We start from the raw sequence: 14,607 nt of genomic DNA on the forward strand, positions 1-14,607 counted from the left end.
GCATATAAAGAACATCTACCATTTTTCTCAATGTGACTATATCAGCATGCCAACAGCATGAACAGGCCAAACAAAACCTTAGCATAAGCATGTACTAGTACTCATTCAATTCAATTGTATTTATATAGCACCAAATCACAATAACAGTCGCCTCAAGATGCTTTATAGTATTAGGCAGAGATCCTACAATAATACAGAGGAAACCCAACAATCAAACTGGACTTTGAGCAAGCAATTGGCAACAGTGGGAAGGAAAAACTCCCTTTTAACAGGAAGAAACCTCAGGCAGAACCAAGCATAGTATAAAAATGGCTCAAAGTAACTCATGGATGTACAGAAACAGTTAAGATCAAACTAGCTCATACAAATAACAGTGCAGACACGAGTAAGTACTAAATAAATATCCTGTATATGATGTCCATGCTTTTTGATTATCTTATACTGTACATAACCATGATGTTTTAAAGCTGTGGCCCCACTGATGGGGCATGGATATACCAGGAAAAAAATATGTACAGAAATGATGCTAAATTAAGGAGAATCCTTCTTTTTATTGATAAAAACTGTTGGGTTGTTTCACCTCTAAAAAGTTTGTCAACCACTGATGTAACTCATGTAAGTTATCGAAGGGCTGGAGGAATAAATAGTAACAAGCAGACCTTAAGTGAGAGCCACGAGTTTGTTATGATATTTGTGATGTAGTTTAATTATCGAAAATATTACCTGCATTCCAATTATGGCGTATATGAAGAAAAGCATGGCAATAAGAAGACAGACATAAGGGAGAGCCTGGTGGAGAAGAAACAGGAAATACAGGTTATCAGGTTATTAACTTCTTGTAATTTGTTATATTATCTTACAGCATATTACATAAATCTTTAAAATAATAAAAAACAAAGGTAGTGGGAAAACCTTAAAGGATTGTACGAAGGTCCACAGCAGAATACGGATGGTGTAACCCTGCCTCAACAGCTTGATCAACCTGGCAGTTCGGAAAAGCTTCAGGAAACTCATGTTGATGGTGTTCACCGACTGGGACAGACGTGGTTGGAGAGAGGGTGACAGAGAGAGAGAAGGAGAGAGAGACAGAGAGTGGCAGACAGAAGGGAGAGACAGGATGTAAAACACAGATGGCGAATTTCATCACAACATGACTTAAGTTGTGTCTGGAGGAAGGGTAACACACCAGGAAGCTTGGAAAGAAACTATGCTCTTGTCTTTTTGTTTTTGGGTCACAACAGTGTGAAAACGAATGGTGTCTTGGCAGGGGCTTACCTGTAAATCCACAATTATCTCTGTGATGCTGCCAAGGACAGTAATAAAATCAAAAATATTCCAAGTATCTCGAAAGTAGTTCTGCAGGAAAAAGGAAACGCTTCGATTAATTCCATCGCACATGGAGAAATTCAGCTAAATGTGATCTGAAGTCTTTTGTTCTGCTCACCACTAAACCAAACGCCATGATCTTCAGTATGCACTCCATGGAGAAGAGGACAGTGAAGGCCGTGTTTAGGTGTTTCAGGACTGTGTCGTAAGCTGCCGGGGCTGAGTGGTACTGCAAGAACAAAGAAAACAGGCCAAAAGGTCAATCTGACATTCAATCAATCAGTTATTACCATAATTAGTAAATTATTGGTGACATTTTGGTGAGCATGACGAGCATAATTTTAAAGGTCGTAATGATGGATTTGCAGCTGCCTCTCTAAGTTTAATTTCAGCACGCTATACAAAGAATTAAAACGGACGGACAATCCATATGAATAGAAAATGTGTTTACACACACGTATTGACAGTTACATTATCTTTGCGTTTATGATTCGGTGGCTCAAAAACTTTCTCTTGTGACAAGGCAAGCTTCACAGCACAGCTCACGTATACACAACACATGAACGTGAGCATGAAAAGTACTGAATTGTATTGTTTAAAAAAAGTTTTTCTTTTCTTTTATTGTGTAATTCAACCTTTCAATCGATTGAAGAGCGCAACGAAGAGAAGAGACAACAAAACAAACTGAACAAATGCAACTAACAGCAAAGAAATAAGACAGATCAATGGAAATTGAAGGTTTCTACTGAAGTTCAATTAAAACACAACAAAAGCAAAAACAAAAGTAAGACAAAACTTTATAATTAGAGGATTTTGAACTTCAGGAAAACTCAGACATTGTCTAACTCTTCAAACGATTAAAATCAATCCCAGAAACTCGTTAAATATCTGGATTTGCCTATAACTAGATAAAGCGTGCAGGACTGTGGCAATTATTTTCTGTTAAACAGAGACCGGCCGGCAACCCCCTAGCAACCTCTGGCTGCCAAGAAAAGATGTGTAATCCTCAGCAGGTTGGGGACTGGTTGCTGCACCAAAAACTTCCTTGAGATTTATTTGGTAGTTTGTAGTTTGTATGGAAGACGCTGACTTGTCTGCAAACACTCGTCAACTACTGAGCTTTAGTGAAACTTCTGAGTGAAAGTTGTGCCTTTCCGCTGCAACCAATACATTTCAAAAGGTGCAACTTTTACTTTGAAATCGAATGTTTGCATTGTGCTTTCTGCAGTTTCACCCCTCTGTGAATACTTTGCAAGTGTTTGCAGACAACTCAGCATCTTCCATGTAAACTACTGCGACTGTGGTAATCTGCTAGTTACCAAAGCAATTGTAAAGCAATTGCTTATTAATTAATTAAAATTAAATGAAGTAAATTTACTGAATACCATACAAAGTAAATCTTCTCTTATGTCTACTGGAAACCTTCTAAGGTTTTCTCTCATAGTCAGCCATCAAATTTCAGCTGTAGGTAAAAACACAGTCCCTGCTTTTAGGTATAAATCTTCAAACCTGCACACTGTGTACAACCAATCAGCAGATTCTCACTGTAACACACAAAAAAAGAACAAAAAAAACAGGTAAACTGCATTTTTTGTTACAAGAGCTGCAGAATAGTCAGTTCTTGACAGAGGAAAAAACAGGGAGGCTGCGATATATGAGCAACACGGAAAAAAATGTGACGGCAAGACAAGAGTATCAGCGCAGCGTCAAAATACCAAATCTCGTCTGTTCCCACTATGCAGCAGTTTGTATTTAGTGAGGTAAAAATGAAGGACTACTGGTAAACCTGTGGGGCAGTAGAGGTCACAGAAGAGCAGCTACAGCAAAAAATGCTGAAAACCTTAGCCAGCTGGGCTATGATAGAAAGTGCACATGCTGATCCTTCAATGTAAAAGCGCTACAATGGGTGCATGAATGTGAAAGCTGGAGTATGAAGCAAAGGAAGAAGTTGGCCTCGTCTGACGAGTCACACATTTTTTGTGGAAAATGACAAAGACTGCTGATTTCAGTCTGCTTGAGCATCTGTGGCATCTGCCAGAAAAAAACAATCAACGTGATCTACACACAGGACACCTCCAGAGGTCCTTTGGAGTCCATGTCTCCTGGGTTGAGCTTATTTGGTGGCCCGATGGGTACAATATGGCACAGATAGGTTTAAAGTCACTTCTCATTGAGGCTACTTAGAGTTTACAGTTGAGCTTCAAGTCTGTGCAAGTTGATTTTTAAAAAAATCTGGCATGAAATTAAACCAGTGTCTCTCTGGGCCTTTGGGAAATCAATCTAAAATGATTTGTGATACTGTTCCACATTTACTGAATGAACCGCTTACCTTCATCATGAGAACAACAGTGTTGAGGGCGATCATGACGAGCACTGTGTACTCAAACGAGGGCGACGCCACAAAGTGCCACAGTCTGTACTGGAAGGTCTGTCTGTTCTGGGGCATGTAGCGGGTCATCGGCTTGGCACTGATGGCAAAGTCAATGCAAGCCCTCTGATGGAGAGAAAATGAGCATTATGTGTGAAAAGATGATGCCTAATTACTTGAATTTGTGTGAAATGCTGTCACAGCTCCGTACCTCATTCTTCTCCAGACTGCACTCCTGAATCATCTTGTCACCCTGCTCTTGGAAAGTGATGATGATAAGAGCCACAAAAATGTTGACGAAGAAGAACGGGAAGACCACAAAATAGACCACATAGAAAACTGACATCTCCATCCGGTTCCCCCGACTGGGCCCCATGTTCTCCTCTGTAACATCTGTAGAGTGCTGGAGGACCCTACATTTAAAAAAAATCATATTCCCTGTGGTTGATTCATGTCATTTATAGCACATATAAGTCATAAAAAGCAATTTTGTGCTGAGAAAAACTGAGCTTAAAGCCTATAAACACGCAAGGAGACATACTGAGGCCACCCCTCTCCAGTTGAAACAGTGAACAGAGTGAGCAGAGCCCAGCAGACGTTGTCATAGTGAAACTCGTGTCTCTTCCACTCTCTCCTCTTCACCTCCTTTTTGTCTCTGCTGTAGTCAATGTAGTAGCCTCTGTGGGGAATAGAATAGCCCAGAGGTCATCATTTCACTTAATTCACTGATTAGACCAGCGGTTTTAACAAAAAGAGAAGTATTAAAGCCTTTGTTACAAGTAACTGTTACTCTCATGCTATTCACTGGCATCTGCAGACAATGACAGTATATCTGAGGTTATATAAGAACCTGCAAAGCTGCACCATTTGGGCCCTTTTTTGTAATTTTCTGCTTCATTGCTTTCAATTTGGAGGATTTTCTTTTTGTCATGAAGTTGAAGTTTTTTGTATTTTCTCTGATTGACGCTGCTGTCAGAAAAGTCGTGTTTTTTCCCCTTTTTAAAAATATTTTATATGTTTTATTTTCTTCCTGTTGTGATTTTGTTGGATAGGTTTCCTTGAAGTTGTTTAAAGAGTCTAAAACCAAGTAATACTCTCCCATAAAACAATTTATATTGATTTTGCACCACAATGCTGCACAGATTTTTTCTTACAAACCCAAAGCCATATATATGGTGTAAGATATCACACAATCAGTCTTAGTCATAACATCTTCAACCTGGTTAAGCTAGCTCAGGCATAAGAATGAGATTTCAAAGAATTTATTCAGAAGAGCAGTAGAAAGCACTGTAATAGGAAAAAACACCTTTAGCAGAAATAACTTGAAGTAATTGTTTTCTGTGGGAATTTATCAGACTTTCACATTATTGGAGAAGAATTTTGCTTCGGTCTGATGAGGTTTGCAGGTATTAGTTTATGCACAGCTCTCTTAAGGTCCCTCCACAGCATTTTAGTCGGATTGAGGTCTGGACTTTGACTGGGTCATTGCAACACCTTGATTCTTTTCTTTGTTGCTGCGTCGTCTTGCATGACCCAAGCTTTAGCTGTTAGACAGATGGACTCACATTTGACTGTAGAATCTGAGCATCTTATCCTCTTAAATCCTGCGTAAGCAATAATGGTATACTTAGTGTTTTCACAGGACTTCATAGAGTCCTGTGAAAACTTTCTTCCTCACATGGCTGTAAGGATGGTATTAGCCTTGTCATCTAATTCAAATAAGCATATTTTGAGTGACAGCGTGTAGGAGGAGTTTCAGATATATAAAGTATATATATTTTTAAAAACACTAATGTAGGAACAGACGAGGGTGAAGCGGAGTTCACTCACTGGCATTCCTTCTCTGTATTCATGGAGCTGTCAGTGCAATAGAAGAACCTCCCCTTAAAAAGCTGCACTGCTATGACAGCAAAGATGAACATGAAGAGCTGGTACACAATGAGGATGTTGAAAACGTTCTTCAGAGATGTGACCACACAGTCAAAAACAGCCTGCGCAGGAGAAAGACAAATAAAATCTGTCAAAGACTGGTGCACCAACACCAGAAAACAGAACAGCAGACTGTTCGCAGATGTCTGCATCACACCTTGAGTTTAGGAAGTCTCTTGATGGTTTTAAGGGGCCGCAGAACTCTCAAAACTCGGAGGGACTTTATCGTCTTGATGTCTCGTCCTTTGTTGTTTCTGTTGACATTGGAAATATAGCACTGAGGAACATAGCTGTACGGTTAGACTGATGCACACAGACGAGTACAAAAACAAAAAAACAGTAAAAACTAAATGTAAACACAATGAATGGGGAAACATTCAACTTGAGGGTGTATGTTTGGAGCCTGACAGATTTCAGCTGTAAAATATTTGATAATTTGTATTATTTCAACCCTTAAATCAAATATTTTTGCAAATTCATTCAATTACACTAGTAGTTTGTGCATGCTTATGGCTTCAAATAAATATATTTATTCTATCAAAGTTACATCACACTGAGAATTAATGTTATTATCTTTGTATTAGCCTTGTCATGAGCTATGTGTGCAGATACTGGAACACTAAACAAACATTTATTAATATAAACTTTTAATTTCGCAGATCTTTTGTTTTATGTTCATTTTCATGCAAAACCGATGACTTGATAGACAAAATGACTCATTATCAGCAATTTTCCCCCCCTGATACCTGCCAGGCTCTGCCGTTGTATGAGTCAAAGGTCAAAATGTGACAAAATCAAAAGCAAACAGACAAAAGGCAGATAATAAAAATAATTTTTTTTTAAATGTAGAAAACAACAAATCAGAAGACGTGAAAACATGAGAAATATGAGTGGCTTATGGGACACATTTACATTTAATGTGACTGAAATTTTTACCCCATCACATTGCTGGGAGCCCCAACAGTCATAATATCCACAGGAACAACAGAGAAAAAAAAACGAGGCAAAAAAAAAGAGATACACTGTGAGCAAAGCTCAAAGGATCACAGCTATATCAACAACAGAGAAAATAACATGCAATTCTCTACATTACAACGAAAAGCACAAAAAGTTCAGTTAGTAATCTTCGCACTCAAAAGTAAAGAAACAAAAAACCACGGCTGCGACACACACCACCCAAGTTTAACCACACCACCCAAATTACACAGAGAAAACAGTTAAATCTGAGCGCTGTACAGGTCTTCGCATGCCTCCATACTTGCACCGCGCGAGTCTTTGAGGGAAAGTCGTTTAATACAATACTGTATTCTCCGAAACTGTTTGCTGCAGTGAATCACTCATTAGTCATCGACAGGCAGCACTGTATGGTGACTCACGTTAGAGCAAAAGCAATCAGAGCTCCCACCACTACAATGAAGTCCAGCATGTTCCACATGTCTCGGAAATAAGAGCCATCGTGCAGAATGAGACCCTGGTCTATCATCTGGGGGACGAACACACACATCCACACGGATGGGTTACAAACCGGGACCAACACCTCAGAGAAAACAGTAAAGGCAAAGGTGAAGTCATTGAAATTGTGATGAAAGAGGAGAAAATGTTTCAGCCACCCACCTTGATGATCATTTCAAAGGTGAACACTCCAGTGAAGACGTAATCAAAATATCGGAGGACCTGGATAATTTCAAAATTAGGGAAAAAATTGACTTTTAAAAGTTCATTCCAGAGTTTGAGCTTTTTCTGAGGTGCATTTAGTATCAGTGACGGTACACACTCTTACAACCACGCGTAGAGCGCCTCAAGAGTAAATAAAATTTACATTTTTCCCGTCCAGCCAGTGGCAATGAACTTGCTAGCATCAAGTTGGCATGATTCATCCACCTTAATGCTTCAGGACACATCTTCTTAGAATGAATCAGTACATTTGTGAGCGGTGTCAAAGTGTAGCTCCAGGTAACCAACTCAATTACTCAACTGAGAAAATTATAGACAGAAATTCTAATTACTCTGTCTGGCTCTGGGACACTTTGCATACTTTGACACACAAAACAAGTGTTGTTTGGTGCTCTAACAAGCCCAGATATTTCTCAAGGAGATGCTCCAGTAATGTCGTTTAACAATTCCATTCAGCTGAGTGACTCATGGGGTCAAAATCCTTCTGCTGGATCCTACATTCCCCAAAATGCAAGTTGATGGAATTGTCAGAACTGGCTCCAGAAGTAATCTTAATAACATTGTTATTAAGCTGTTTTTACAAACTCAGCAGTGCTATAAGTAAACTTATTTTTATGTGCATAACTGGTGGAATGCCCCTTTAAGTTCTTCTGCTGTCCTTGAAGAGTACTAAGATCCACACAACACACACTCTGATGGCTCCATTGACAGCATTGGGGTTTTTACCACCTGTGTTGGGTTCAAAGACTGCTGATTTAATAGGATTTCCCACACGATCATCTCTAGGGTACGCAGGGAATGGTCAGAAACAGAGAAAATATCCAGGGAGTGTTGGTTTTCTGGGCAAAAATGATGCCAGAGGTCAGTGGAGAATAGCTTAAGCTGTTAGTAATCAGACCTATCAGTAGCTGAGGGTCATAAATTGGGGCACAGAGCAATGACTACAAGGGATATGCACACAATTAGAAAATGGTTGATTTTAAACAAGAAAATAAGTTAAACTAACCACAAAGTGTGTGGTCAGTACTGTCAGTGGTGTAAACGAGTGCATGAGTGAAGAGATGGCAAGGTTGTTTAATGCAAGAGAACAAACCAAGGAGCAACCAAAATCTAAAAAGGGGTCTCAGGGAGGAGAACAACTCAGGAACTGAGCTCTCAGCGCCCAGGTGCTGCCAGTGTTGTTAGTTAAAAATAAGCCACGCCTCCTCTCCAGTTCCTGCAGAAATGCACAAAAGACCTGCCACACACTCAGCCAGGTATGAAGTTTGTTACGTTTGTTACAACCAAGGTACGCACAAGAGCATCCCTGAATGCACAACTTGTCAGTCCATGAAGTAGATGGGCAGAAGACTACACCGGGTGCCCCTACAATTCATACAAGCTCACTAAAATTGAACAATAAAAGATTGGACAAATGTTGCCTGGTCAGAATTTGACATTAGCAAATTGAAAGCATGGATCCATCCTGTCTTGTATTAAAAGTGCAGGCTGGAAAAGCATTGTCTGGTCTGATGAGTCTTGATTTCTGCTGTGACATTTAACTGGTAGGGTCAGAAATGGCACAGACATCAAAGCATGGACCCATCCTGCCTTGCAGGCCTGCCATCCTGCCAGCCTGAGCTGGCGGTGGTCATGTAAAGGTGTGAAATTTTGAAATTTTCCTGCACTACAGTCTACTATTGCTGCCGACCATGCCAGTCCTTTCACACCACAGTGCACCCATCTTCTGATCTCACAAAGCTCAAATTGTCTCAAATTGGTTTCTTGAACATGAAAATGACACCACTATACTCAGACAGCCTCCACAGTCACCAGTTCTCAATCCAACAGAGCACCTTTGCAATGCGATTAAACGGCAGTACAGCTAACAAGTCTCCAACAACTGTTTGACGCTATCATGTCAGTATGGACCAAAATCTCAGAGGAATGTTTCCAGCACCTTGTTGAATCTCTGCCACTGGGAATTAAGGAAGTTCTGAACCCAACCCAGTAGCAGCAAGTTGTAACTAATGAAGTGTCCAGTGAGCATAAGTAGCCGGGTACTTTCAGCTGCTCCTTCACTTCCCAAGGGGTCCCCCCAGCAGATGGATCCGCATACTTGATATGGAACAAATTTTAAGCCAGATGCCCATCCTGATGCAATCCTCCCATTTTTACAGACTTAGAATGAGCATTAGCAGTACACAAGCTTTTGACCCCTTGAGGCTTAAACTGGTGCTTTTCCGTATGTCAGGGGAAGGTGTTAACCACCATAGAGGCACTGGTGAGTGCAAGCAGCTACTGTGCAAAATCTAAAATGACTCTTTGATGGGGATTTGTGCCTACTTTTCATTTAATCCCTTTTAACCTGATGTTGTTGAGCACTTGTCAGCATTTGTTGACTTGACTGACTCGACTGCTACCAAAGCACAGTGTGGATTTTACTCATATGTCCTTATTCGGTCACTCTTGACACGTTCCGTGCTACTTAGAAAAGTGAAAAGTCGTGAAAAACAAACTGCGCAGCTATCAGGCAGGCAGAGCTGCTGCTTGCCACCTTGCATGTGCGCGATAGCAAATGTGTCACAGCACATTGTTGCTGACACAGTGTTATGTCAACTAGAGATCAAACCTAAAAGACTTGCACTGAACTACAACTTCATGAGCACATTTCATGCCATTTGGAAGACATCTGAGGGTGATTTGATGATCATTTAAGACAGCTGTTGTCTGAGCTCACCTTGTTCCTGTCTGAATTAGTGCACACAGGGTCCTCGGCAGCCAGCGCAATGCTGCTCGCCACGATCACAAGCAGGATGGTCATCTCAAAATAGCGGAGAGTGACCACGTAATGACAAATCCTCCTGATGCTACATTACAACAAAGAAGATGTATATAACTGCGTGAGTGGCATGCATAAAAACAACTACTGCTACTACAAACAAGAAGAAAGCAAGTACTTAAAATGCTGTGCAAAAGTCTGGAGTCACCACTTATTTTTTTTTGTTTTCAAGGAGCCAAACTTTCTTGTAATTTCTTAAAGTGCCTCATCAGAAATCTCTGTGTGGAAGGGTAGCTGTTAATAACCCAATATTAAGGAAGGGAAACGGGGAGAAAAGGCTGTTATATGTTGAATTACACAAGAACTGTGCTGAAAATTAGTCACAACAGGTCTCATGGAGTGATGAATCCAAATTTTAAAGTCTTAGTTCAAATCATCATCAATATGCATGAAGGAGGTCAGGAGAGAGGTACATCAATGAGCGTCTACGGCAATCTGTAAAACATGGTGGTGGATCTGGGGTTGCCTTTCACTCAGTGGTGTTTGAGATTTTGCCAAAACTGAAGGGATCATGAATGCAGAAGGTGCCATCAGATTTTGATCCATCATGAAATACTATCTGAAAAGTATCTGATTGGTAGCAGTTTCATTTTCCTCAATGACAATTACTGACTCATAACTATAAACTATGAAGACTACATGTATTGTACATGCTCTGTTTTCACTTTATACACCCTGTATATTTGCACGTTTCACTAAATCATTGCACCTGTTTCTCATTTTCCTACTGAAATCTTTTTAAAACATGATGGGTGACTCAAGACTTTTACATAGTACTGTATTCCATCAGATAATCAGTGATTTGGAGGATTGGGCTACATCTTACGGGTTGGAGGCCTTGAAGATGAACATGCTGTCTGGAGGTACAGGTTTTGGAGGAATTGGAGGTTCTTCCTCCTCTGTCTCCTCCTCATTTTCATCCTGGTCAGACTGGTATGCCTCCAACTCTTTATTGTTCACTAAACCCCAGACAGACACATGAGAGCAAAGAAAAAAATGTTTTAGCTGTACATGAACAGCTGACAAAGGAAGAACAATGTGAGTCACCAACACAGTGGATTCAGGGGGGAAAAAAAGACTAGTGGCCACTTTTATCAGATGTCAAGAACGCCTACACAGTGTGGTACAGTGATACTGACACTAAATCCCACTTTGTGATGCATTGTGCAAAGCAGTAGGACTGCAATGAGAAGTGGTCACAGTGCTACCTGTCATGGGTGTGAGCTCCAGAAGTGGCTGTGCAGACATTTCGATGGTCACGCTGTCTTCCAGGTTAGACTTGTCCCGTTTGATGGATGCCTTACGGTTTTCTGACTCTATAGCACTCACAGTGAACTCTGTGGCCTCTAAAGCAGTCTCCACTGGGATGTTTTGGCACAGTGGCTCATACTGATCTGAGTGACCACCCTCAACCTGCTCTGACCAGGTGCTGTCCACTATCTGTTCACATTGAGGAGGATCGGGAATATCTGCACTGCATTCAGCAGCTCTGTAAAAAAACCCAACAACAACAAAAAAAACCCACCAAAACCGAGCATGGCATTAATTCATGCAGATCACAAAGTACAGCTGAGCACAATGATAATCTAATAAATCAGGTGGTAACATATCACCTCAAGAGCAGCCCACGTCAGGTAGCTGATGCAATCCTCTTTGCAACCCACATCCACCCCAGCTTTTCCTTTATTGTTGTCACTGACGCCTGGTCTGCTCTGCTCTGTATTAACGCCATGTTGCTGCTCTCCAAGAACGTTTGACCATTTAAATTAATTACTATAGAACAAATTAATTTTGCTTTTTACATAACTGCTCCAGAATAAACTTAAATTGAAGTAACAATACAATTTTTTTCATGACATGAAGAAACTGTGCCACAGCTTTGCGGTATCTATATACACATTTCTTTGTTGCATCTGTTGAACGAGTGTCCTACCTCGTAATCCTTTGGTGTTTATTTCTAAGCATAGCATAGCATAAAAGGTAAAAAATATTATCTATAAATAAAATAATGCAAATGACCTAAAATTTAAAACACTTTAGCTTCTTTCCACCAGTCGAGAAATACATGAGAGCAGGCTTACCTTATACAATCTTCTCCAACTTCTGCATAGGGATTGATGATGCATGTCCCGTCATCGTGGACTGAGCTTCCTTCTTCCTCTCCTCTCTCTTTGTCCTCCCTTTCTTCCCTTTCTTCTCTTTCGTCCAGTACTTTTCTCTCCTGGCTGAGCGACCTTCTGATATGTAGCACCTCGTGTGGCGTTTGCGTACAGTCCAGACTCTTCGCCTCAATGCGAGCCTCGCGATGGCGGTGGCGTCTATGACGGGCTCCATCTTCCGGCGCCTGACTGGACCTGAACTTTCGGGCCATCCTGTGTCTGCCACCACCTGCCGCCCGGTGGTTTGGTCCTCCCGTCTTCTCCTCGCTGAGGTTTACCAGAGGTTCAGCTGCTGGAGGCTCCGGCATGGGAATAGAGATGGACATTGGAGGTTCGGGAAGGGGCATCCCCACCGACATGGGTGACTCAGGTAGGTGAGCTGGGCTGGCCTCTGGGGAAACGTTGGACGGGTGGTGGGGAATGGTAGGAGTTTCGATTGTGTCTTCTGTAGGGCTGGCAAACAGCTCCTCTCTGCTCGCCATTTGGCGCCGTTTGCGCAGCTGGTTGGCTCTCTGCTCCCACACCGACATGTTAACCTTTCTCCTCCTCTCGCGGCGGTTGGCAAAGGCGTTGGAGCCATTTAGGGGCTGCTCGTCTGCAGCAGCCAGTGCACCATCCGGTTCATCTGGAAAGGTAGGCCGCCCCCTGTGGATCGCACGTTTCCGATACAGGTAGGGTCTTCTTCTGCCACTGAGGACCACAATGTACTCGAAATAAATATTCTGCAATTCATCTTAAGGAATTAGTGACCAAAAAAGACATGAACACTAGTATTCATTTAGCATACCAATAATATATTAAAAAAAACAAACAAGTAAAATAAAAGTTGCAAGAAAAGGACAGACCTTTTCTGTGAATTTATAATGTTAGTTGATTAGTAACACACACAAAAAAATTTCCAAGAAAAAAAAAAATGTGCAAAAAATACAAAGGCATCCAAAAAACTCAAACAATGCCTGAGAAGTAAGGACAGATCGAAAGTAAAAGAGAAAAACAAAAACCCACGAGAACAAAAACGAAGGGTGCAGGATCAAGGTGCAAACATTGTGTAACATCTACGGGAAATTGAGTAGGAAAACTCAAGAGAGAAATTCTGTGTGACAGAGATGCATACAGTTATACTTACTGGTATTCAGATTCTTTTGTTGTCCATGTAATCAATGAGTGATTATTTGAAAACAAGACATTAGTGTTTAACAACATACACAGAACATTTGCTGTGGCACCGAACAAAACGCGTCCAGAAAACAAACTGTAATTGCAATTTAATCCAAAAGAGGACTGAAGTTACCATTTAATTTATCATAATGCACACTTTGCATTCAAGGCCGCTGTATACTTTTGGGCGTTTTACATTAAATATATTCAAAATTCAAAGATCTTGATGGCTGATGATCGATTGATATGATCGAACACGACATTTTGGTCAGTGCCACGTAACAAGCATATAACAAGACAACATGATGGAGCCAGAAGAACACTGTAATACACATCAAATCAGCACCTCGATTGTTGCAGCACTTACGAGACTAACATTCAAATATGTAACAGACAAATGATACATTCAGTGTCACAGCTAGAGTCCGAGACCAGTAAGAGGGAGTTTATGCAGGCGTGTCCTGACATCGCATCGCTTTGGGGATTTTTGTTATGTTTTTCTGGTGATCAGAGTAGATCAGGTGTGCAGGCAGCAGCTAGTCCTGATCCATATGGTAACAAATCAGCTTGCAGAGACTTTGGTGGTGTCACAATATAGCACCGTCATTTCAAATGAAAACAAATGGGAGCATCAGCCACACCCTTCGGCGCTCCCTTGTGTTTTGCTGAACAGCAGCAAAAAGAAGTACAGCCTCAGCTGTTTGTGGACACTAGTATTTTACTATATGTGCATGGCATGCTAGAGTTGCTACTGTTTTGATATCCTCCACTGATCTCTGTTTCACAGTGTCTGTTTCTGCTTTAATTCACTAATAACAAATTCTTTATTTTTTAGGGGAACCTGGCCAAACGGCTTCTGATTTCACTTCTTTGGAAGTAGCTAAAATAGACGAGCTCATATTAGAAGTTCAGAGGGAGTGTTTTTCCATCACTCTGCCATATCTCTACAGAATAATTTAGGGTTTGTTTTTGTTTTTTTCAATTTTCTTAAAAATACTGAGCAAAACTTTTGAGTGACCCTTAATTTGCTTATATTTGGTTTATACAATTCGAACAAGGTGAAAGTCAGTATTTGGTATGACCATTTTTATTCTTCTACAGAGCCTGAACTCTATTAGGCAGGTTTTCTTCTCATTTCTTTAAGTAGTCTTCAGGAATAGTTCTCGAGCCAA

At 40.8% G+C, this 14,607-nt stretch overlaps 1 protein-coding gene across 2 annotated transcripts in view; it reads right to left on the minus strand.

Moving 5' to 3' along the window:
* The window catches only part of LOC116318668 (voltage-dependent R-type calcium channel subunit alpha-1E-like), a 61,544-nt gene that overhangs the window by 10,088 nt on the left and 36,849 nt on the right, over positions 1-14,607 (minus strand). For both annotated transcript variants that reach the window (XM_039602330.1, XM_039602331.1), the window contains 15 exons: positions 12,200-12,967; positions 11,327-11,607; positions 10,945-11,077; positions 10,017-10,146; positions 7,238-7,297; positions 7,000-7,106; positions 5,781-5,877; positions 5,525-5,685; positions 4,236-4,373; positions 3,906-4,107; positions 3,656-3,820; positions 1,445-1,555; positions 1,276-1,356; positions 913-1,032; positions 724-789 (listed from right to left, as the gene is read on the minus strand). In XM_039602330.1, the coding sequence (XP_039458264.1) occupies positions 724-789; positions 913-1,032; positions 1,276-1,356; positions 1,445-1,555; positions 3,656-3,820; positions 3,906-4,107; positions 4,236-4,373; positions 5,525-5,685; positions 5,781-5,877; positions 7,000-7,106; positions 7,238-7,297; positions 10,017-10,146; positions 10,945-11,077; positions 11,327-11,607; positions 12,200-12,967 (2,620 nt within the window). The remainder of the gene's footprint in view (positions 1-723; positions 790-912; positions 1,033-1,275; positions 1,357-1,444; positions 1,556-3,655; positions 3,821-3,905; positions 4,108-4,235; positions 4,374-5,524; positions 5,686-5,780; positions 5,878-6,999; positions 7,107-7,237; positions 7,298-10,016; positions 10,147-10,944; positions 11,078-11,326; positions 11,608-12,199; positions 12,968-14,607) is intronic.

Source organism: Oreochromis aureus, linkage group 18 (genome assembly GCF_013358895.1).
Source record: "Oreochromis aureus strain Israel breed Guangdong linkage group 18, ZZ_aureus, whole genome shotgun sequence".
In the NCBI taxonomy this organism is placed as follows: Eukaryota; Metazoa; Chordata; class Actinopteri; order Cichliformes; family Cichlidae; genus Oreochromis; species Oreochromis aureus.